Raw genomic sequence first — 25,016 nt, 5'->3', positions numbered from 1 at the left:
CACAGTCTAAGGATAAGGGGTAAGCCATTTAGGACAGAAATGAGAAGGAATTTCTTCACCCAGAGAGCGGTGAACCTGTGGAATTCTCTACCACAGAAGGCAGTAGAGGCCAATTCATTAAATATATTCAAGAAGGAGTTGGATATATTTCTCAAGGCTAAAGGGGTATGGGGAGAAAGCAGGGACAGGGTACTGAATGTGGATGATCAGCCATGATCGCATTGAATGGCGGAGCAGGCTCGAGGAGCCGAATGGCCGACTCCTGCTCCTATCTTCTATGTTTCTTAAAACGGAGCTTTCATCGGGGATTAGCTGCAGGCGGCAGAACTTTGCTTTAAAAGGTCTTTCAGCACTTTTAGCAGGCCTTCCGAAGTCGGAGGTGCTGCAGCTTCTATCTATCAACTGTGGGGCCTCCTTGGAAGACCCTCTCCCCACTTAGAATGAGCAATTCCCCAACGGAGGCATCTGCAAGCAGCATGGGAACCATTCATTTCCTTTCACCGTGGACCTCAGATTCGGATAAGGAGCATCCACGGCAGCAGCAGAACCAGGCAGCTCAGCAGCAGGAGCCCCAACCTCCTGCTCAGCCACCTGATGCTGCACAGGGCAGAAGGTGCCAGCGCATTGAGGTACCTCATTGCAGGAGATACCCCCAACAGAGGGCTTACAGACAGAGGATGAGCTACCTCAACATGAGTGAGCAGCAGTGCCAAAGGAGGCGGAGACTTTCGCGAGAGGTTGTCCGAGAGATCTGCGCACTGCTGAACCAAGACCCGGTGCCCAGAGGATCGGGTGGACACCCCTTACCAGTGGCTGTCAAAGTCACCACAGCACTCAACTTTTTTGCCTCAGGCTCCTTCCAGGGATCATCAGCAGACATCAGTGGCATCTCCCAGTCGGCCACCCACAGTTGCATCACGCAGGTTACCGAAGCCCTTTTCGCAAAGGCGCACAATTACATCCAGTTCTCAAGGGATCAAGCAAGTATAACCGTGCTTTTGGTTGGCTTTGCAAATATGGCAGGCTTGCCATTCATTTCCAATGGGAGTCATCGACTGCACACGTGGCCCTTAGGGCACCCCATCACAACCCAGCTATCTTTGTCAACCGCAAGGGCTTCCACTCCCTCAACGTACAGCTGGTGTGTAACCACAAGAAGCAGCTTTTGCATGTTTGCGCCAAGTTCTGTGGTAGTTGCCATGACTCTTTCATCCTGTGGAACTCTAGTGTTCCTCCACTCTTCAATCCGTCAAACCAACTTAACGGATGGCTCCTTGGTGACAAAGGTTACCCCCTGAAGAAGTGGCTAATGATGCTGAAATAACAACAGAAAATGCTGGAAAAACTCAGCAGGCCAGGCAACATCCGTGGAGAGAAATTAGAATCGACGTTTCGGGTCTAACCCTTTACTTGTCTCTTTACTAGTCCTATCACCATCTCGTCTCGTTTTGAATACCTCTTAATGTCTATTCACTTCTTTTGTTCCCTCCTCAGCCCTGCCTTTCGATCTATTTCATTTCCTTTCCAGTTTTGAAAAAGGGTTAGACCCGAAACGTCAACTCTAATTTCTCTCCACAGATGTTGCCTGGCCTGCTGAGTTTTTCCAGCATTTTCTGTTGTTATTTCGGATTTCCAGCATCTGCAGTATTTTGCTATCTTGCTAATGACGCCGATCAGGAGGCCAGCTAATGAGGCTGAAGAGCGCTACAACGCCAGCCACACTTCGACCAGGTCCATCATCGAGCAAACCATTGGGTTGTTGAAGATGCGCTTCCGATGCCTTGACCGATCAGGTGGAGCCCTGCAGTATACAGCAGACAGGGTCGCCAGAATGGTCGTGGTCTGCAGTGCACTGCACAACATGGCACAGCGTCGTGGCTTGCAGCTTCCTGATGAGCAAGTAGCTCAGTTCCAAGCCTCCTCAGATGAGGATGAGGAGCAGGAGGAGAACTGAGCGCCGGTCTATCGACCAGCAGCAGCACACAAGCACATGGCTGATGCAAGGGATGCACTTATCCTGGCCAGATTTGCATAGGTTGTCCATGTTGGCACATGTCCTTGGCTCCATCTTAAGACATGATAGACAATGGACATGACTCTGGCCTCCTCTCACTCTGGCCACCAACCTGACAACGCAAGTGTCGCGGAGCCTGCAATGTAGAGCTGCCTAAGGCGAAAGAACAGATGCCATCACGCCAACATTTTGCCATCAAATCATTTTAATGCTTTCCAACAGGGATGGCATTTCATCAATACACATAAACATTCACCCAATCTGCACACAGATCTGGAGGTTATATCCCTAGCCAGCTGGACTCACACAGCCTTGGTTTCTTTGGGAGGCCTCTTCCTCCCAGATGAGGGGAAGAGCACCTCCCTGCTAGCTCTCATCCCCTCAACCAACATTTGCAGCGCCTCATCCGAGAACCTCGGGGAGGCCCGTGCCTTGGAATTGGACATAGTGGTTTCTCAAAATATTTTGCAGGTGGTGCAGCATTGACAGAAATCCAGTGGAATGATCCAAGGCAGCAAGCAGCCCCTAAATGAGGCTGGAAAAGTGATGTCAGCAGAGGCGAATTTCAGTCCCAAAAAACGAATTGACCAAGGGCAACCCACACCTCTGAAATCAACTGGCCAATTAGGGGAAAGTCGCAATTTTTTCAAACCTCAGTGGAGGCAGGTTTGGAACCCACCCAAATCGAAACTCGCCTCCAACGGGAAAATCGCCCCCATTGTCTCTATATTTAGGTAACATAAAAAATTAGGTCACACGGGTTTTAAAACAACCTTGTGTAATGCAAGTTAAACAAATATTGATTTTACATCCAATTTGATTAAAGGATTCAATTGAATACTTTATTATGCTATTTAATAGTTTAAGTTGTGTACTGTTATTCTTTTTTCCTCATGCAAACCCTATATTTATCTATTTTTGCACAATGCAATACTGGTATCAGAAAATAGTGTTGAAAGTAATGTGGTTGTTGCTTATAATGTTATGGCATCAAGGTAAGCCACCTACCAGGAATTGGGTTCATGTTGTCCACTCCAGATAAGTAATTTTATTAGGGATCTGACAAAAAGCAGCTAAGCAATAGCAAACATTTCTAGAAGATGTCAATATGCACAACTTGCATTGCTTCATACACATCTAATCCTACTATAACACTATGAACTCATTTAATACATTTATGTCAACTTACGCAACTTTACAAGGAAATATAAGAAAATTGCATAGAGTTACACACAAGGTTTCAAAATTATTTTGAAAATTACATACATACCGTACTTTACTAAATTTATTTTGCCATGCTGCAGAAAATTGCTAATAGAATTGGCACTGTGGCAAATAGAAAAAGTTAAAATAAATCTTGTTCTGAGTGTGCTTTTGTGTAACATCTAGAAAATAGCTATCTATTTCTTATTTTGTAATATTTTTGCAGTAAAAAAGAAACTGTATCCTTAAGGATTGTGTCACCAATCAGAAAGATCATCAACAGTCTGTAAATTTTCCTTCATATAGTCTATATAATGTCTATATAACTGTATTCATCATTCCAGGGAAAATGATCTGATCTGTTTTAATTAATAATAATATTCCACATTAATGAATTGCTACCATATGCTACTGAAACAGGTTAGGGACTAGATTTAAAAGTAAAAACTGTCTGCAATCTATATGGCAATTTTGATTGTAAATGAGAATCTAAGATAAAAATAAAAAACAAAAAAAATCTACTTGAGAAAGTAAACTTCACTGACCTTAAAGTACCAGTCTATAAACCTTTTGCAACAATCATCACTACAAAAATCTCTTGCTTTTCCATCAATTTCTTTAGCTGTTGCTCGCTTACACATCTGGGAGCAGTAACTGCAGGTAACACAGCGCAGACCCAAACGTTTTGCGAAGTCCTGCTTATATAGAAGCTTACAGCCTGAAAACAGAGAGTTTATTTTTAAAGCAATCTTCCATCCATGTAAACAAATATAATATATGAACTTGGGTAAAATAACCCCACATTCAAGAACTGGATAATGCAATTAAAATATTTTTTCACCTACGCGATGAAATGCTTTACCTTGTCTTTTTTAATTGATCTTTTCAGCCTTGGCAGTGTCCTGCATGATATGCCTCCACATTAATTTCTCAATACCAATAAAAAAAAGCATAAATTGACACAAAGCTTTCTCCCCCAAAAGGCTGCGGGTGCTGGGTCGATTTAAATTTTCAAGACTGAGATTGACAGATTTTGGTATCAAGGGAAAGTAATCAAAAGTGGGGAAATGGAGTTGAAGTACCGATCTGTCATGATCTAATTAAATGGCAGAACAGGCTCTAGGGGCTGAATGGACGACTCCTGTTCCTATGTTCTGGTGCTCAATGTACAAGAGTAAAAAAAATTTTCCAATCAGATATAAAAATCTTTAAAAACATTTAATATTACTTTTCCATCACAAAATTCAACTTTAGGCTACACACGTCAGTGTAATGAAACCTACCTTCACTACAGAATGGTTTCTTTACTCCAGAGAACTTCACAGTTTCATGTACAGTTTTCTCTTCCTGACAATATTCACAGTATGACACTACGCAGTGCAACTTCTTGAAGTCCTCACAGCACATTGTGCTGCAGAACTGAAATACCTTATTCTGAAGAAAAAAAATTAATTACTATAATAAATTATTTTTTTTACTGGCGAAACAAATTAATCAAATTAACCAAGGTGCTGAGGATGAGAGTACTTTTGGCATCCCGTATTTACATCAAGCACAACCAAATGTGATTTAAGTTCTCTATATCTTCCCAAAAAGGATTCCTTAATCCAGTCTGAGAATAACAACCTAGAGTGTGAATTTTTCCATTTGTCACACTTTGTGACAACTTTGATTGATATTGCTAATTTTAAAGCTAATTTGTATATGGGGAGTGCTCCATGGTGGACACTCACTACAAAATAGGTTGGGATTTTCCAAATTTATTTCATACAGTACCCTTACAGAGGAGAATTTAATGGCATCATCCTAAATTTCAACCACCTTGGCCCTGCCTTCTGTAACTTCCTCTCCCGGAATCTCTGCCTTACTTTTCCCTCCCCGCCTTCAAAAACCTTCTTTGGATCTCTTTAACTATGCTTTTTCCTTCTCCCAACTTCACCCTCCCCAGGTTGGTATGACAATATCTCCTTGTACTGTATATAACAAAAACTCACTTTTCTATAGCATCTGTTGAATTTGAATTCCTAAAGGAGAATCAACAATGTTGCTGGCCCACAATACTACTCAGCCCCCATTTGCACATGTTAAAGGTCTAGTTACATCGTCTACATTAATATTGATCTTAGTCTTACCTCCCATTCCAACAGTTCTGGCTTAGCACTGAATCCAGTCTTGCAGTAGGTACACTTCAGCTGCACCTCATTTGTTATGACCTGACCATTTGTAGTTGTTTGTACACTGTAAGACTAAAATATAATCATGATAAATTTTGTGTCTACATTTATAACTCCTCCTCCCCAGATGTCTTTCCTTTCAAGAGCCCTCGCCTCTATACAGCTAGAAGAATGTAACCATTATTTTATCAGCAATATTCCAGCTATCTGCCCATTATTAAGCAATCTGGATGATAGCAATGCCTGGTTGAAGTTCAAACCTATTGCAGGCTTGTAAACATTTTGAAGTGGAAAGAGAGAGTCTTCAGCTATGGCTATGATCTAATGGAAATACAACAGTGGTGCACGTCAACTGTATCTAAAAAAGGTAGAAAAAAATTGACAGTTCACTCATGTCAGGTGTGGCATGATTTATCTAGATCTTGGGAGCATCCTTTAAACAACATTATACATTCACCACATAGTGAAGAAGATATTTGACAAGACAACCTATGCAAGTGATGCACAATCTGCTAGTTATGGGTATTAACTATCTCAGACATATTTGCCAAATAGATGTCATATACAGAAACTTGCATATATGCCCCTATGAGATTTAATGTGTCAGAGGGGATCTGAACTGCACATTTATCCTTGTATCATAGAGGTAATGTAAAACTGAAAACCAACTCAAAGGCTTTGAAATGGTTCTCATGAGTCAACATTTACATAATGTGACATGGATCACAAAACTGTACTCAAATAATTTACTAACAAAAGGAACAAAATATATAAACCTGAAATTTAGCCACACAGCTAGAGCTGCAGAAGTTGTACAGTTTTCCATCGGGCATTGTGGCTTGATATTGAGGTAAAGCGCTTCTTTTACAAAAGTGGCAAGATCCCATACCTAAAACAAGACGACAAACTGCGGTGAGACTTCAAGGTGCAACATGATGGCCTCACTGTAAATACTTATAGAATCATAATCATAGCATAAAACTGCTACCAAATATGAGCCCATTTCTACCTCAGGCAGAGTTCGGCAAGAAACCTTCCATGCCAGCTAGAACATCAGTTACCTCACGGTCAGAGATAAAAGGGACAGAAGACTAAAAGCAGGTCAACTAGGGAAAGACACCAAGGAATTCTTGAAAACTGGCCCAGATGGCTATGATACACTAAGCAGGGCAGAAGGGCAGAACTGATTTACAAAGTGTGATGAGATGCAGAATACTCTGCAAGATGTGGATATGAGACAATGGGCAGAAGAGCAGTACAGCACACAAGCTAGGATTAGAGGAAAAATGGAGAAGTGGGAGGTGCAGCATTTCTCTTACGTGGGCTCAGACAAGAAGCAGCATGTTATTTGACCATACCAGTGATCACAGCTGAGCCCAATCCTGATTTCACCCAATGCCCAGAGTTCTGATAGAGCAGGGGTGTCCAAACATTTTGTCTTAATGGGCCATTTAGTTGTGTTTCATGGTGCGCCAAAGAGCAAATATAAGCAATTTTATTACAAAACATAAAATTCAAGGAATACTTCAATTATGAAATTTTCAATTATACAGAATTGATTTTAAAAAACTCTACATGAGGATTTGTGTTACTTAATGCACTTTAATTTTTCAGACCATTTTACAGAGACAATTTGCTTGTTTATGGATCAAAATAGATTATATTTGGCACTATTAGTCCATTTTATGTTATTCCTTTTGAAACTGATAGCTGTTTGCCATTAAATTCATAATTTAAAATATTGCAATTGTGCACATTTATCAACATCCTTTAAATGTGTAACAGCACTGTTTAGTAATAATATTCATTTTGTGCTGTCCCATAAAATTCTAACAGGCAAACCTAATTACATGCGAAGTACAAGCACAATTAGACTTGGGCTATATTGGCTGGCTAGCAGGTTCATGAGCTGTAATAACCTATGGGCTGCAGTTATGACACCAAGTGGTAGGGATTACTAATTAGAGATCAGAAGCAGGATTCAGGCATATATTTCCCCTCCCTAGCTCAGAGACAATGGCCGGGATTTTCCTTACCTCGGCAGGTCCGGGGCGGGCAATGTCGGGTCGCGGCCACGCTGCTGGCTCCATCCCACCATCTAAAATGAATTTACGTCGATAGGGCTCGTTAAGCCCGCCCAGCAAGTTTCCCGGGTCAATTAGAGGAAGCGGGTCTGCTGACGTCATTCATAATGAGTTATCATCCGGTTTCCTTAAAAGGGACCATGGCCAACATTCTTTTGACATTTGTGCTGTCAATGTTCTACAGCATTGAAGTGCTGCAAACATTGACAATGACTGCACAGAGGCAGGTGGCTGCACTCAGGTTCTCCCTCGACTCCCTCTTTATTATGCTTATAGAGGGAATCAGAGTACGCAGGGAGGTCCTTTTCCCTTCCGATAGGTGGAAGACACCTCCCCAGGAGACCAAAACAGCCTGGTTGAACATTGCACAAGGCCACAAGCAGGGTTGTGGTCAGGAGAACCTGGGTGCAATGGCGTAAACGTTTCAATTATCTCATTAGGTCATGAAACGTTAGTACAAAGCTCAACCTCACCCTGCTGTACCTCTCATAACATCCCTATCACTCTGCCTTCCCTACCCTACTCCTGCACATCCTTATCCACCCATCCCTCTCTATCTACATTTTCACATCCCCATCTTACTAGCCACCCTTCACACTCACCCTAGTGCAATCATACCAACTAACAACACACAAGGGTAGCCACTTGGGTGTTTTATCCAATGTTTACGTAAAGTTTCTATTAATGTGCTGTCAAACATTGAAATCTTTATTTTCAACACTTGGACAGATTTGTGTGCACCTTTGGAAGTGGCTTAGTGAGTTGCACTGAATGGTGAGACATAGCAGTACCCCTGCAATGGTGAGGAGTGTGAAAGGAATGGCTTGGTCATTGTAGGGATACTTTATGCTGCTGGTGTGGGGTGGTGCCAACCTGGCACATCATATGGCAGCCAGGGTGTACAGTGTAAAGCCAAGTAAATCTGGCCATGGTGAGGCCATCCCCAGCCTCCTGGGCAGCAATGTGCTTGGGTGCTGATGCCCTGTGTCCTGTGCAGCAGGTTGGTGTTGTTGGTGCTGCTGGTGTGCCTGGTGCTGGGGCTCATCGTGGTCTGATTGTGAGGACCAAGGTGAGACAGCATAAACAGCACCCATGCTGATTGAATAGATGGCAGGTGAAGTACAGATGACAGAAGCAATCGGTGAATATTGAGAGAGGTAATGAGGTGAGACTGGATGGAGACTTGTGGAAAGACTTGCAGCCTGATGATTCTGTTGTGGAAATGCAGTGAGGAACAGCTTCTGGCTAAGGAAAGTGATCTCTGCCAGGTGGGAGCTTTTACTGTACATTTGAAGCTGTCAAGTAATCAGCTGGAGCAATGGCCACTGAACTCCTGCCTCAGGTTGACAGATGTGGTCACTGAACAGTGTGGTTCCCATGGCCAAAGTTAAAAAGGAAGGTAAAAAAAAAAGCCCGTTAAAGGTCTGGAAGTACATTATAATTAATTTAATTGGGTCGCCCACCACTGCCTGTCAGGTCTGCTCAATGCTGACGGACAAGGCATTGGGAAAGGTGCATTGTAGCATGCTGTGGCGTGTTCCTGACCAGCTGTCAAAAAAAAACACTTTCCCACCCGACCCGCCACCGATCCCACTCGATGACCCCTGGAAAATTTGGCCAATTAGACCAATTGTATTACCTCAACTGAGACCATCACCAAGATCAAATTTGGGTCCTTTGTGATCTAAATGCCGTAACTCAATATGGTCCATTTATCCATTGGAGAACCATCGCTAGTTTTTATCTTTAACTATGAAAAAGTTTAAATTGCCAACAGGACATTTCAGAGAGTTAAATTTTGTCTTCCTCAGCTGCCAAGAATATTGCTAATGAAATTGTAAACCTGCTTGGTTTATATAATTGTAACTAATTGAAAAACCACTGCATGTGATAATCTTGTTTTATTATTGCCCTGTTCTTTGATGTGATCTGACAAGTTTTCAGTTTTTGCAGGCAGTAAAAGTCTATTGCCAACTGACATCACAAAATACAGCAAATTATACAAAACGGGTGAAAAGATTTTTCATTTTTAAATACTATTATTACACCCAAAAGTACAACAAAAGAAATGAGTACAGTATTTAGGCTATAAAATAAACTATTACAATTCATGTACTAAACACAACTTGCATTGCTATAGCACTCTTCACATTACAGGGAAATGTCTCAAAGTGTATAACATTAGGAGAGCAAAATAGCAGATGATAAGCATGGGGGTGAGAAAGGTGTAGTACCAATGGTATGGTCAAAGAGTTTTTAGGTTTTGGAAAACAGGGAGGGAGGTGGCAGAGTGGAGGGGAACTTTATTTGTTTGTGTGATGTGGGCGTCGCTGGCAAGGCCAGCATTTATTGGCCATCCCTAATTGCCCTAGAGAAGGTGGTGGTGAACCGCCTTCTTGAACCGCTGCAGTCCGTCTGGTGAAGGTACTCCCACAGTGCTGTTAGGTAAGGAGTTCCAGGATTTTGACCCAGCAACGATGAAGGACCGGCGATATACTTCTAAGTCAGGATGGTGTGTGACTTGGAGATGGTGGTGTTCCCATGTGTCTGCTGCCCTTGTCCTTCTAGGTGGTAGAGGTCGCGGGTTTGGAAGGTGCTGCCGAAGAAGCCTTGGCGAGTTGTTGCAGTGCATCTTGTAGATGGTACACACTGCAGCCATGGTACACCGGTGGTGGAGGGAGTGAATGTTTAAGGTGGTGGATGGGGTACCAATCAAACAGGCTGCTTTGTCCTGTATGTTGTCGAGCTCCTTGAGTGTTGTTGGAGCTGCAAGTGGAGAGTATTCCATCACACTCCTTACCTGTGCCTTGTAGATGGGCAGGGAGTTTCTGAACGAGCAGTCACCAATGATGGAGGGAAAGACAAGGAGAAGCTCAGCATTAAGAGAAACGGATGGCGCAGGCTGGGATGCAAGGCAGGAAGAGATCACTAAGGGTGGGGTGAGGCCATGGATAGATCTGAAAATGAGGATTAAAACTTTGAAGTCAACTTGCTGGAGCACAGGAAGCTTAAAGAGAACGGGGCAATGAGAGTGTGGGTGAGGATGCAGTGTTTTGAATGAGTTGAAGCTTGCAGCAGCTGGTTAGGATAGCGGTCAAGCTTCAAGGTGCTGAAGGCATGGAGTAAGGTTTTATGCCATGTGTAGAAGGGGAAGAGTTAGAGTCACAGGCAGCGAATATGTAGAGGTAGAAGAAAGCATTGGAGTAAAGTACTGAATCCCCTATTGACTTGGAGTATGTTATAATGCCCTCATGTCAATATTTATCACATTATAGTTCAGGTGCAGTTAATTTTTGCATGTGACTTTATTAGGGCACATTTGCAAAGGAGAACATTTATGCTATTGCAATGCACCATGGTCAGAAGTACGGTTCAGTCACTGAAGTGATTTGGATACTGCATTTGATGGTGAATCTATTATGCTCAGAAGGAAAGGTTAATTTATTCCTCAGAATTAGTGTGCATCATTTTTATTTTCAACAAAGTACAGCAATATAACTGTAAAATGTGGAACTGTAATCATCTGAACTACCACATAATTCAAATGTTACAAAAGCTTTACATTTATTATGAAATCTATACATCGTTCCAGGTTCCATGCAGATGTTTTGTGCTCCTCTTCAGTGACATCATGAATGAAGTGAACTTGATTATTGCAAAGAAGGTTTCTATACTAAACATCTGATTCTAAACTGCCGCTAACAAGCAACTATATATAAAAAAACACTGCAATAAGAATAAAGTAAAAAAACATCTCCTTTTACAGTACAATTATTTAGAATTCAGCAGTTCAAATGAGTACAACCCTTTGAATAATCTAGCTACATCTGATTTCCCCTAAATTGTACACATCTCCAGAAATACCACAATTAAACAAATCCTTATGATACTGTACTCATATTATTTCACAGTAGCTGAATATACTAACCACAAGACAACTATTTTATTAAACTGACTGATAGAAACTGCAGAAATAAACTAAAAGGCTCTATAACCTTATCCAGCATGAAAATGTAATATGAAGACACAGAAAGTTTTAGTTTTACCTGTTGGCTTTGGGCATCTTGTTTTGTGTATGGACATGCACGCAACCGAACAGTACGCTTCAATATTCCCACCAGATTCTACACTCTGAGTCATGTCAAAGCTTCTACATGGAGTTCTGCATGCTGTGCAGGGCATTATTTTGCTGTTTTTCTAAAACCAAGATTAAAGTATTTAGTTGATGTGGCAAAGCAAAGTCTGAAAACCTAGCAAACTGTGTACGTTTTAATTTAGTACTGAAACTCCATCTCTAGCATTTACTGACCAAAGTTACATTGTAGCTAAAAAAAACAAGCTGCAAAGATATAGTTTAGGATAGCCATGCAGCAGCTAGAAAGAAGTAAAATCTTTGACGTTAATTCATTCAGCGTGTAAGAGACAATTCAGTATTTCTAACTAATCAGGAATGAAAATATAGTTCCAAAAAGACCATTCCTTTGATGACTCAATAAGGTGTGGTACTGAGCCATACAGATCAGGAAGGTCAAGAATTTGATCCCTGTTCTGTGATAAGCTAGCTTGACTCAATCAGAACAGCAGTGAGGAAGCCACAATTGGCCTCAGCGTTCCCAGCTCATAAAAGGGGGAGGGAGGAATAGGGTTGGGGGGAGCGGGGAAATAACAAGATTTCTGTTTCTGATCACTATCTAAGGATCCTTGATAAAAAGTACGTGTGATGCGTGCAAATGGCAAGTGAGGGGTCAGGCTAAGCTGTGATGCCAATATTCAGTATGAGCAATGGCCTCTTGGGTAAAGTACTGGAGAGTTGCCAACATCGGTGAAACTTAAGTCAGCATGTTCAGGAGGGGACAGGAACAAAAACAACACTGTCAAAAGAATCAAAATGGCGTAGGGAAATAGATGTGCTCCCAACTTTCTTCAAATGCCGTTCTTGAGCTGGTTGTTCGGGACTGCAAAAATAAGTCAAGGGTGACTTATTAGCCAAGTTTTCCTCCCTTCTGCATGGGCTGGAGAAAGAGGGAGTGAATGAGTATCTAGTCTAAGGTTAGCACCTCCCTAAAGCATGGGAAATTCAAGAATTTGCTGAAACAAAATTATGTTTTACTATTACAAGGAACAACACAGCAATGCACAATACTACCCTTAGCTTTGATCAATTTTCATGCTGATGAAGTGGTCACTAGAGATCTCAGTCCCTTATTGCATCAGTTGAATATAATCATACTGCCACTTCCCAAATATTTTTACGGTTATAAAACTTAAGACTTCCCAGATTGAAAACTTATTTACCAAAACATGCAGCTTGGTTTATACACCTATAATTATAAGCTACTTTTAATTAGTTCTATTATTTGAATTACAAGGGATTATTGGACACATTTGCCAGTTCAACAGAGAGCAGTGTACAAATTACCTGTTTAAAATCATTGAGGCACCTGGGACTACAGAATCTTTTGTGATGACCATCATGGAAAAGAAAGTGGTTTCCAGATCCTTTATTATAACAGTATATCCCACACTGGTCACAGCAGTTCATTACAAGTCCATTGGCTTGTCTATATTTGTTGAAACAAACATCACTGCAAAGTTTGTGGACGAAATTTTTAAAGCTCACTTCATGTCGAATCTATAAAAGAAAGGTGAATTGATATTATCTAGGTGGCACACTTGTAAATTATTTGCCAGGTCTTGTATGCAATTTCTAACAGTTACTTTCTAAGAATCCATTCAAATAATTGACAAAGTTCCTTTAAGCTTTTATTTCTGAATTTTAAGCCTATGTGATTGTAGCAAACTGCTCTATATTATCCAGTCCTCTGGTCTCTCAGGCCATGAAACAATTACAGCGGATACAGCAAATGTACAACCATTCCAAGACTCTGCCAATCCTGTTCAGCTAGATGGTAAGACGCAAAGCATAGCAGAAGCAATTCTCAGATATTTCCTCCTCCATCCAGCAGCACAATTCATGTGCACAACTTGGCAGCATTGGGGGTAAAAAATAGAAACTCCCTTAAAATGGTTTATATTCAATATTTAAATACTGAACAATGGGTGGTTGAGAGTTGATAAAGGTTTAGGTAACCATTTACAGTTGACTTTTTTTTATTGTTCAGCTGCTGGTTCCAATAGCATCAAGACGACTTTTTTCCATTGGGTCTTTCTGCCTTCCACCAGTCCTACTGAATAGAAAATGGGATGCTGCAGTGGTAGAAATGGCATGACTAGTAGCCCTGCGCATTCGCAGAATGTTGGGCTCCTGCAGTGCAGTCATGCAGACCAAATGCACATCACAAAAGTAAATGAGAGCGCATGACTTAGTTAGCTTGCTCTTTCAAGACTCAGCCAGCAATGCAAGATCAGCTTAAGACTGTCATCTGATTATTGAGATTAAACATCGTTGGTACTCACTCCAAACATTGCTCGTTATTGACTTGCAATAATAATGCCTATCACGTCTCTCAGAAACATCTCAAACCAGTCTATATACAATGAGCTGCCTAGCACGTCTCTCAGAAACATCTCAAACCAGTCTATATACAATGAGCTACTCTGAAGTGCAAGGATTGACGTTATTAAAAGTGTAGGACCTATTTTGCACAGCAGGATTCCACAAATAGAAAGAAAGACTTGCATTCATATAGCACCTTTCATGACCACCGGACGTCCCAAAGCGCTTTACAGCCAATTAAGTACTTCTTGAAGTGTAGTCACTGTTGTAATGTAGGAAACATGGCAGCCAATTTGCGCACAGCAAGCTCCCACAAACAGCAATGTGATAATGACCAGATAATCTGTTTTAGTGTTGTTGATTGAGGGATAAATATTGGCCAGGACACCGGGGATAACTTCCCATCTCTTCTTCGAAATAGTACCATGGGATCTTTTACATCTACCTGAAAGAGTAGACGGGGCCTCGGTTTAACGTCTCATCCGAAAGATGGAATATTGAAATAAATGACTAGTTAATCATTTTTTGGGGGTGCTCATTGAAGCCAGAATGAAGTCCTGAAACCCCCTGCTCTTCTTCAAATAGTGCTGTGGCGATCTTTAAGATCCGGCTGAACTGCTGGAACAGGCAGATGGGACTGGGTTTAATATCTCATATGAAGAGCAGCACCTTTCACAATACAGCACTCCACCAGTACAGCATTGAAGTGCAAATCTAAATTATGTGCTCGGGTGCTGGACTGGAGCTTCAACCTAGAACCCTCTTATTCAGAGGTGAAAGTATTACCAACTTGACACATTTTTACTTAAATGCACTAAATTACAATTCTTAAGAAAACATATTATTAAAGCTAAATTGTGGGAGTTTGGTGAATAAGAAGCCACTGCCTTATATTCCACATTAACAATGTCACAACATAGGACTCACAGGTTATAAGCTTCGGAATTGCGAGTATTCACTATTACACATATTTAATAATTCGTTAGAAAAGGACGTAGTGCCAGGGGACTGGCGGATAGCTAAAGTTATACCAATATTTAAGAAAGAAAGACTTGCATTTATATAGCGTTTTTTACGACCACTGGACGTCTCAAAGCGTTTTACAGCCAATGAAGTACTTTTGGAGTGTAGTCACTGTTGTAATGTGGGAAATGCGGCAGCCAATTTGCGCACAGCAAGCTCCCATAAACAGCAAAGTGATAATGACCAGATAATCTGTTTTAATGCTGTTGATTGAGGGACAAATATTGGCTAGGGCACCGGGGATAATTCCCCTGCTCATCTTCGAAATAGTGCCTTGGGATCTTTTACGTCCACCTGAGAGAGTAGACGGGGCCTCGGTTTAATGTCTCATCCGAAAGACGGCATCTCCGACAGTGAAGCGCGCCCTCAGCATTGCATTGGAGTGTCAGCCTAGCTTTGTGTGCTCAAGTCCCTGGAGTGGGAGTGAAGAAGGGAGATAGGACATGTCCAGGGAACTATAGTCCAGCCCGACTAAAGGAGAAAATAGAAAAACATCCAGAAACGAAATATGTAATGAATAGTCAGCATGGATTTCAAAAGGGAAAATGTCACTTTACCAACCTCATTGAATTCTTTGAAGGGGTAATAGAGAGTAGACAAGGGTAATGCAGTAGATGTAATTTAGAGATGTAATTTATCTAGATTTCCAAAAGGCCTTTGCTAAGGTGCCACATAATAGACTAATGAATAAGTTCAGAGCATGCAGAATCAGGGGACAAGTAGCAGAATAGAAAGCTTGCTGGCTGCAAGACAGAAAGCAGAGAGTAGGGGTAAAAGGTAGCTATTCAGAGTGGCAGAAGGTGGAAAGTGGGGTCCCACAAGTATCATTTTAGGGTCCACGGTTGTTCACAATTTATATTAACGATTTAGACTTTGGAATCAAAAACACAATTTCTAAATTTGCGAATGACGCCAAATTTGAGGGGGGGGGGGGTGCCAAGAGATAGGCCATAGGGATTATACAATGGTTACAGCACAGAAGGAGGCCATTTGGCCCATCAAGCCCATACCAGCTTTCTGCAAGAGCACTTCAGCTAGTCCCACTCCCCTGCCCTTTCCCCCGTAGCCCTGCAAATTTATTTCCTTCAGGCACTTATCCAATTTCCTTTTGAAAGCCACAATTGAATCTGCCTCCACCACCCTTTCAGGCAGTGAATTCCAGATCACAACCACTCGCTGCGTAAATTTTTTCCCCCTCATGTCACCTTTGGTTCTTCTGCTAATCACCTTAAATCTGTGTCCTCTGTTTCTTGAACCTTCCGCCAATGGGAACAGTTTCTCTTTATCTACTCTGTCTAGACCACTCATGACTTTGAACACTTCTATCAAATCTCCTCTCAACCTTCTCTGCTCTAAGGAGAACAACCACAGTTTCACCAGTCTATCCATGTAACTGAAGTCCCTCATCCCTGGAACCATTCTCCACACTCTCTAAGGCCTTCACATTCTTCCTAAAATGCAGTGCGCAGAATTGGACACAATACTCCAGTTGAGGCCGAACCAATGTTTTATAAAGGTTCACCATAACTTCCTTGCTTTTGTACTCTATGGGGTTGATTTTCAGTGTGCCGTGAGGCAGGCTTTTGGGCGTGCGGGGGGCTAAAATCCCGAATTCGGGGGTCCCGACACCGTCCCGCCCAAAACCCGCCTCCATGTAAGTTTCAAAGGAGGCGGGTACCCGCCCCACACTGGGACCCGCCGACCCGAGGCGGGAAGGGATTAGTGCCAATTAACTGCCTGTTAACAGGTAGTTAACAGGCAGTTTTTAGCCTAATCCTTATTTTGAAGGTTGTCGTGTGGGATTCCCGACGGCTCCAAACCACGCCAAGTTAGAGTCGTCGGGCCGTCGGGTTGAAGGGGTCGCGATGTCGGTGTTCAGGTGAGCGATGGGTGCATGAGTGCAAAGGTAAGTGTGTTTGGTGTGTCTAAAGTGTGTAAAGAAGTTTAAATTACCTGTACTTACCTTTACAGCCTTCCTTCCTCTGGGTTTCGGGAGTCCATCATTCAGCTAGCACAGAAAGCAGAATGGCCGCGAGCTGTCAAAAGTGACAGCCTGCAGCTTTCAGTGCCGGCGAGATTTCTAACGGAGTCTGCGTAGAAGGACTCAGGTTAGAAGACTGTCAGTGTTTGACAGCTTCAAACAGCTGTGAAACACTGATATTTCATCTGTCAACACGTCTTGACAGATGAAATTTCAGTCTGTGACGTCACCTGTTGCCAGGTGGCCCTCAATTGGCCTGCTGAGCCCGCTGGGCGGGCTCAACAAGGTCAATCAAGTGAAAATTGCGCGGATTGGCCGCATCTCGATGGAGGCGGGACTACAACCCAAAAGTTGTAGTCCCACCTCCTTCCTGACTTCTGAATGAAAATCCAGCCCTATGCCTCTATTTATGAAGCCCAGGATCCCGTATGCTTTTTTTAACCATTTCCTCAACCTGCCCTGCCACCTTCAACGATTTGTGCATATATACCCCCAGGTGTCTCTGTTCATGAACCCCCTTTAGAATTGTACCCTTCAGTTTATATTGCCTCTCCTCGTTCTTCCTACCAAACTGTATCACTTCGCACTTTTCTGCGTTAAATTTCATCTGCCACGTGTCCGCCCATTCCACCAGCCTGTCTATGTCTTCTTGAAGTCTATCACTATCCTCCTCACTGTTCACTATACTTCCACGTTTTGTGTCATACTCAAATTTTGAAATTGTGCCTTGCACACCCATGTCCAAGTCATTAATATGTATCAAGAAAAGTAGTGGTCCCAGTATCGACCCCTGGGGAACACCACTGTATACCTTCCTTCAGTCCGAAAAACAACCGTTCACCATTCTCCGTTTCCTATCACTTAGCCAGTTTCGTATCCATGCTGTCACTGTCCCTTTTATTCCATGGGCTTCAACTTTGCTGGCAAGCCTATTATGTGGCACTTCATCAAACGCCTTTTGGAAGTCCATGTACACATCAACCGCATTGCCCTTATCAACACTGTTACCTCATCACAAAACTCAATCAAGTTAGTTAAACACGATTTGCCTTTAACAAATCCGCGCTGGTTTTTCTTAATTAATCCACACTTGTCCAAGTGACTGTTAATTTTGTTCCGGATTATCGTTTCTAAAAGCTTCCCCACTACCGAGGTTAAACTAACAAGCCTGTAGTTGCTGGGTTTATCCTTGCACTCTTTTTTGAACAAGGGTGTAACATTTACAATTCTCCAGTCCTCTGGCACCACCCCCGTATCCAAGGAGGATTGGAAGATTATGGCCACTACCTCCACCTTTACTTCCCTCAGCATCTTAGATGCATCCCATCCGGTCCTGGTGACTTATCAACTTTAAGTACAGACAGCCTTTCTAGTACCTCCTCCTTATCAATCTTTATCCCATCCAGTATCTCAGCTACCTCCTCTTTCACTATGACTTTGGCAGCATTTTCTTTCTTGGTAAAGACAGATGCAAAGTACTCACTTAGCACCTCAGCCATGCCCTCTCTGCCTCCATGCGTAGGTCTCCATTTTTGTCCCTAATCGGCCCCGCCCCTCCTCTTACTACCCATTTACTATTTATATGCCTATAGAAGACTTTTGGATTCCCTTTTATGTTAGCTGCCAACTATCTCATATTTTCTCTTTGCCCCTCTTATTTCCTTTTTCACTTCCCCTCTTGTGGTGTATGTGCCTTTAAGAGCCCCAGGTGTGCGTAATGCCGGTAATTGCCACTTGGGCTATATAAGCCTGTGTATTGTGTATATCCTTTAGAACCCCCCCCCAGACTTGCTTAGTAAATACCTATGAACTAACTCCTGTCTTCAGTGTCTTTATCTACACACGGACACTACAGTGGCGACGAAGTGGAAACGGACTTACCTGCAATTCGGCAGCACCTCAAGGACATCGATTCCTCCAGCGTCCAGAAGACTCAAAGAAGTAAGACAAACTGTGGTTTCACCAGCTGGCCAAGCTGGTGGCAGGTACTGCACTAATCCTTCCTGGGCGTCAGGCTGGAGCTCCAGCGGCGGGCTCTACAGCTGTGACAGGCAGCGAAATCGGAGGCAAGCAATAACGGACTGGGAGGATGCACTCGGGAGACGGCCGGCGCGGCAAGGTCAGCGTTTAAACCTCCGTCGGGAACGAGTCTCCAACAGTGAATAAACGGAAACCACAGTAAAACAGCGTTGTTATCGGTAGCAGCGGCGGGGAAAGCGCGGGAAGCGCCATATCGTTGCTACAGAAAAAAAAAGCGCAGGAAGCGCCATATCTTTTCTGAAATGCCTAAATCTGGTAATATTGAGGCTTTTGATGGCGAAATAGAAGATTGGACCACATACGTGGAAAGAGTAGAGGTTTATTGCACTGCAAATGGAATAGCAGATGAAAAAAAAGCTTCAGTACTTCTGAACTTAATGGGCGCGAAGACATACGGGCTGTTACGAAATTTAATCACTCCAGCCAAACCAAAGGACAAGACTTTTAAAGAAATTGTTGATACCCTGCAGGAGCATTTAAACCCAACACCGCTGCTGATAGCGGAACAATTCAAGTTCTTCAAGAGAAATCAACACAAGAATGAAAGTAACGCTGATTACCTAACCGAATTAAGAAAGTTATCAAAGTACTGCCAATTCGGAGCAGGACTATCGGATTATCTTCGAGACAAATTTGTTTGCGGTCTCTTAAGTGAAGGAACACAAAAAAGACTGCTTTCTGAAAAAGATTTAACATTGGACAAAGCTTTCAGTATGGCTGTATCATACGAAGCAGCAGCAAAAGGAGCTGCAGAAATACAACAAGAGACACAGGACTTCGGCACCCATGAAATGACACAGGAGTTCGGAAGATGTTATCGCTGCGGCAGATCCATCCATAACCAGAGGGACTGCTGGTTCAAGGGCAAAGCATGCAGGCAATGCGGTAAGATTGGACACATTGCACGGGTTTGCCAATCTGGACAAAATAAATCCACTGACAGAAAACAAAAAATCAATAAAGAAAAGTACAGGAAGGTACAAATGATGACGGACAATAGCTCCGAAGACCAGAATAGCGATAGCGACTCCGGAAACAAGAGACTAAGCTGTCTCAAATTACATAATGTACTTGCCAAAGAGGATTACCAAACCATTTGGGTTACCCTCACAATAGCAGGGTCCCCAGTTAAAATGGAGCTAGATACAGGATCAGCTCTAACCGTAATAAATCGACGAGATTACGAGAGGCTATTTTCGCATATACCTCTAAAAGACACATCCATTATCTTAAAAACATATACGGGGCAGAAAGTCTACCCCAAAGGAAAAATAAGGGTGCCTGTGGTATACAATGGCAAAGAAATACAAAAGTTGTATTTATACATTCTACAAGATGGTGGTCCACCGTTGTTGGGACGTGAATGGATAAGGATGATACGTTTAGACTGGCACTCCATTCAGGCACTGACAGTGACCAGTAAGGAAAAAAACAATGATGACATCATACCTGAACGATTAAAAGACATCTTGGCCAACGCCAAAGAGGTGTTTCAAGAGAAACTAGGAACCTTGAAAGGCATCACCGCCTCAATAAAAGTGGAAGATGCAGCAATTCCAAAAATTTTTAAGGCAAGACCAGTGCCATACGCAATACGTCCGGCAGTCGAGGCAGAGCTGGAGAATTTGGAAAAGGCAGGCGTATTATCCAAAATAGATTGGAGCGAATGGGCAACACCCATTGTTCCAGTCATGAAAAAAAGCATTGAAAAATAACTCTGAGGAACAGAGAAAAATTTGCATCTGTGGGGACTTCAAGGTGACTGTAAACCCGGTCCTTCACACAGTACAGTATCCTCTTCCAAGGATAGAAGATATTTTCGCCTCACTATCCGGAGGAAAACGTTTCACAAAAATTGACTTGGCACAGGCATATCTACAGATGGAGGTTGAGGAGACCTCTTAAAAAGTACCTCACAATAAACACACACAAAGGCCTGTACCAGTACAATCGACTGGTTTTTGGAGTAGCATCAGCTCCAGCTATCTGGCAAAGAGCTATGGAGCAAGTCCTGCAAGGGATTCCGGGGACTCAATGCTACCTAGACGACATCCTTGTAACAGGAGAAAACAACAACGAGCACCTTGCCAATTTGGAGCAGGTGCTCACTAGGCTGAAAGAACGGGGCCTGCGAGCAAATCGCCCCAAGTGCGAATTTTTCCAAAATCAGATAGCATATTGTGGCCACATAATTAATAAGGAAGGGTTGCATAAGTCACCTGAAAAAATTGAAGCAGTTGTAAAAGCCCCAGCACCTGAAAATGTTTCACAATTAAGGTCATTCCTGGGATTAATAAATTACTATCATAAATTTTTACCGAACTTATCAACTCTTCTACACCCTCTTAATGATCTTCTACAGACAGGAGTGATTTGGAAATGGAACGAAGACTGTAAACGTGCCTTCCATAAATGTAAAGACTTAATCACATCCGAGAAAGTCTTGGCTCATTACAACCCATCACTACCAATCAGACTGGCGTGCGATGCATCCCCTTACGGCATAGGAGCGGTATTGTCCCATAGATTCCCTGATGGCTCGGAACGGCCGATAGCTTTTGCGTCACGCTCATTGAACTCAGCTGAGCGTAACTATGCCCAGATAGACAGGGAAGCACTCAGCCTGGTATGGGGAGTGAAGAAATTCAATCATTACCTACACGGACAAAAATTTACCTTGCTGACTGACCATCAACCCCTCATCTCCATATTCAACCCTAAAAAAGGTGTCCCCATTATGACGGCACAAAGACTACAGAGGTGGTCCCTTTTTCTAGGGGCACACCAATACAACATTGAATACAAAGGGTCAAAACAGCATGGGAATGCTGACGGTTTATCGCGCCTACCGTTGCCAACGATAGAAGAGGCACCTACAGTAGACCCAGTAGAGATATTCCACTCTACCATAGTGGAATGTCTACCGGTGACAAATTCTGCCATTGAAAGGGAGACAAGAAATGACCCTACTCTCTCACGGGTCTACGATTTAACAGTGAAGGGATGGCCAGCACATGGCGAGCCACTGTTGCCAGCATTTTCGCAAAGAAGAGAACAGCTGTCAGTGTGCCGAGGAACCTTGATGTGTGGATCCAGAGTGGTGATTCCACCCAAACTCCAGGATAAAGTACTAAAGGAGCTTCACGAGGGGCATCTGGGTGGAGTGAAAATGAAGAACCTAGCTAGGGCATTTGTATGGTGGCCAGGTATCGATGGAGACATCGAAGACATGACCAAGAGCTGCCTAGGATGCCAGAAGGTCCAAAATGCTCCGCCACAGGCCCCTCTACATCCATGGGCGTGGCCCTCATCTCCCTGGCAAAGGGTGCACATCGACTTTGCTGGTCCATTTATGGACTCAATGTTCTTAATCGCAGTTGATGCACACTCCAAGTGGCCGGAGGTAATAAAGATGTCCTCCACCACCACGGAAAAAACCATCACAGTATTAAGGACCATATTTGCCAGGAATGGGCTGCCGGAACAGATATGTTCTGATAATGGACCGCAATTTGTGTCCGAAGAATTCAGAAAGTTCTTAAAGAACAACGGGGTAAAGCACTACACGTCCGCCCCATACCATCCCGCCACCAATGGATTGGCTGAAAGGTTTGTCCAGACCTTCAAGAAGGCCATAAAGGCCATGGGTAATGAAGACATAACTTCAGCACAAGGTGGATAACTTCTTATTTGCATACAGGAATGCAACACATATGGTTACCAACCAAACTCCCGCCATGATGTTCTACAATAGAAACCTAAGATGCCGGCTGGATTTGGTCAAGCCCAACATCCGAAGGGACGTGGAGAACCGGCAGTTTCAGGGCATGAATGAAAGACCAACTAGGACCTTCCAGATAGGCCAACCAGTTTTGGCCCGGGACTACCGTACCGAGAAATGGCAGCCTGGAACTATCTGCACACGACTAGGACCACTTATGTATACCGTGGACATCGGAGAAAGCATAATAAGGCGCCATGCTGACCAAATCATCAAGTCATCCGAAAAGGGACAACCTACACCACCACTCTATACATCTAACGATGAAGTAGAGATACCCATATCTACCTCCGATCCGGTGATACTGGAACCCGATGAACCCGACACTGGCCTTCAAGCCGAATCAGCCTTGCCAGAAGAACCTACTACACCACCAGAAACTACTACACCCCCGAGGCGTTATCCGGACCGAGTCAGGAAGCCTCCTGAGAGACTAACTTATAATTAATTAATACAGCAATGTATATTATTTTGCATATAACATGTAATTAATAATTATTTAAAATATGATGTACTAGTTAGCTAGAAGGGGAGGAATTGTGGTGTATGTGCCTTTAAGAGCCCCAGGTGTGCGTAATGCCGGTAACTGCCACTTGGGCTATATAAGCCTGTGTATTGTGTATATCCTTTAGAACCCCCCCCCAGACTTGCTTAGTAAATACCTATGAACTAACTCCTGTCTTCAGTGTCTTTATCTACACACGGACACTACACCTCTGAACTTTCTAGATTCAGCCTGGTTCTCATTTGTATTCTCAACCTGACATCTGTCATACGCCCTCCTTTTCTGCTTCATCTTTCTCTCTCTCTTTTGTCATCCAGGGAGCTCTGGCTTTGGTTGCCCTACCTTTCCCCCTCATGGGAATGTACCTCGACTGTACCTGAACCACCTCCTCTTTAAAGGCAGCCCATTGTTCGATTACAGTTTTGCCTGCCAATCTTTGATTCCAATTTACCCGAGCCAGATCAATTCTGAACCCACTGAAATTGGCTTTCCTCCAATTAAGTATTTTTACTCTAGATTGCTCCCTGTCCTTTTCCACAGCTAATCTAAACCTTATGATACTATGATCACTGTTCCCTAAATGTTCCCCTACTGACACTTGCTTCACTTGATCCAACTCATTCCCCAGAACCAGATCCAGCATGCCTCCTTCCTCGTTGGGCCGGAAACATACTGATCAAGAAAGTTCTCCTGAGCACACTTCAGAAATTCTTCCTGCTTTCTGCCCTTCACACGATTACTATCCCAGTCTATAGTAGGTTAGTTGAAGTCCCCCATTATCACTACTCTATATTTCTTGCATCCCTCTGTAATTTCCCTGCAAATTTGCTCCTCTAGTATGTAAAAAGAAAAAGATTAGTGAAGACAGAAGTAGATCCCTTACAGTCAGAAATGGGAGAATTTATAATGGGGAACAAGGAAATGGCAGAGCAATTAAACAAATACTTTGGTTCTGTCTTCACAGAAGAGGACACAAATAACTTCCCAGAAATGCTAGGGAACCAAGGGTCTAGTGAGAAGGAGGAATTAAAGGAAATTAGTATTAGTAAAAAAAAAGTCCTGAAGAAATTAATGGGATTAGAAGCTGATAAATCCCCAGGGCTTGATAATCTGCACCCTAGAGTACTAACAGAGGTAGCCATGGAAATAGTGGATGCATTGGTTGTCATCTTCCAAAATTCTATAGATTATAGAACAGTTCCTGCAGATTGGAGGGTGGCAAATGTAACCCCACTATTTAAAAAAGGAGAGAGAAAACAGGGAACATCAGTAGTAGGGAAATTGCTAGAGTCTATTATAAAGGATGTGATAACAGGACACTTAGAAAATATCAACGGGATTAGACAAAGTCAACATGGATTTATGAAAGGGAAATCATGCTTGACAAACCTAGCGGAGTATTTTGAGGATGTAACTGGTAGAATACATAAGGGAGAACCAGTGGATGTGGTCATAGTCATTAGAGTATTACAGCACAGAGTTTTACAGCACAGAAAGAGGCTCTTCAGCCCATCGTGTCCGTGCCGGCCATCAAGCCCTGTCTATTCTAATCCCATTTTCCAGCACTTGGCCCGTAGCCTTGTATGCTATGGCGTTTCAAGTGCTCGTCTAAATGCTTCTTGAATGTTGTGAGGGTTCCTGCCTCTATCACCCTTTCAGGCAGTGAGTTCCAGATTCCAACCACCCTCTGGATGAAAAAGTTTTTCCTCAAATCCCCTCTAAGCCTCCTGCCCCTTACCTTGAAACTATACCCC

The 25,016-nt window shown here is 42.9% G+C and overlaps 1 protein-coding gene across 1 annotated transcript in view; it reads right to left on the bottom strand.

Annotated features, from left to right (window-relative positions):
• zmym2 (zinc finger, MYM-type 2) overlaps positions 1–25,016 on the bottom strand; it is a 170,926-nt gene that overhangs the window by 58,773 nt on the left and 87,137 nt on the right. The window contains exons 7-12 of the mRNA XM_085999145.1: positions 12,895–13,107; positions 11,522–11,672; positions 6,168–6,280; positions 5,350–5,463; positions 4,501–4,651; positions 3,763–3,935 (exon numbers count right to left, since the gene is read on the bottom strand). Of these exons, the coding sequence (XP_085855271.1) occupies positions 3,763–3,935; positions 4,501–4,651; positions 5,350–5,463; positions 6,168–6,280; positions 11,522–11,672; positions 12,895–13,107 (915 nt within the window). The remainder of the gene's footprint in view (positions 1–3,762; positions 3,936–4,500; positions 4,652–5,349; positions 5,464–6,167; positions 6,281–11,521; positions 11,673–12,894; positions 13,108–25,016) is intronic.

This window comes from Somniosus microcephalus, chromosome 10 (assembly GCF_052327205.1).
Source record: "Somniosus microcephalus isolate GS21.2 chromosome 10, FLI_Smic_1.0, whole genome shotgun sequence".
NCBI classification, from domain to species: domain Eukaryota; kingdom Metazoa; phylum Chordata; class Chondrichthyes; order Squaliformes; family Somniosidae; genus Somniosus; species Somniosus microcephalus.
The sequence above is the reverse complement of the archived record's forward strand: the minus strand, read 5'-3'. Positions and strand labels throughout refer to the sequence as shown.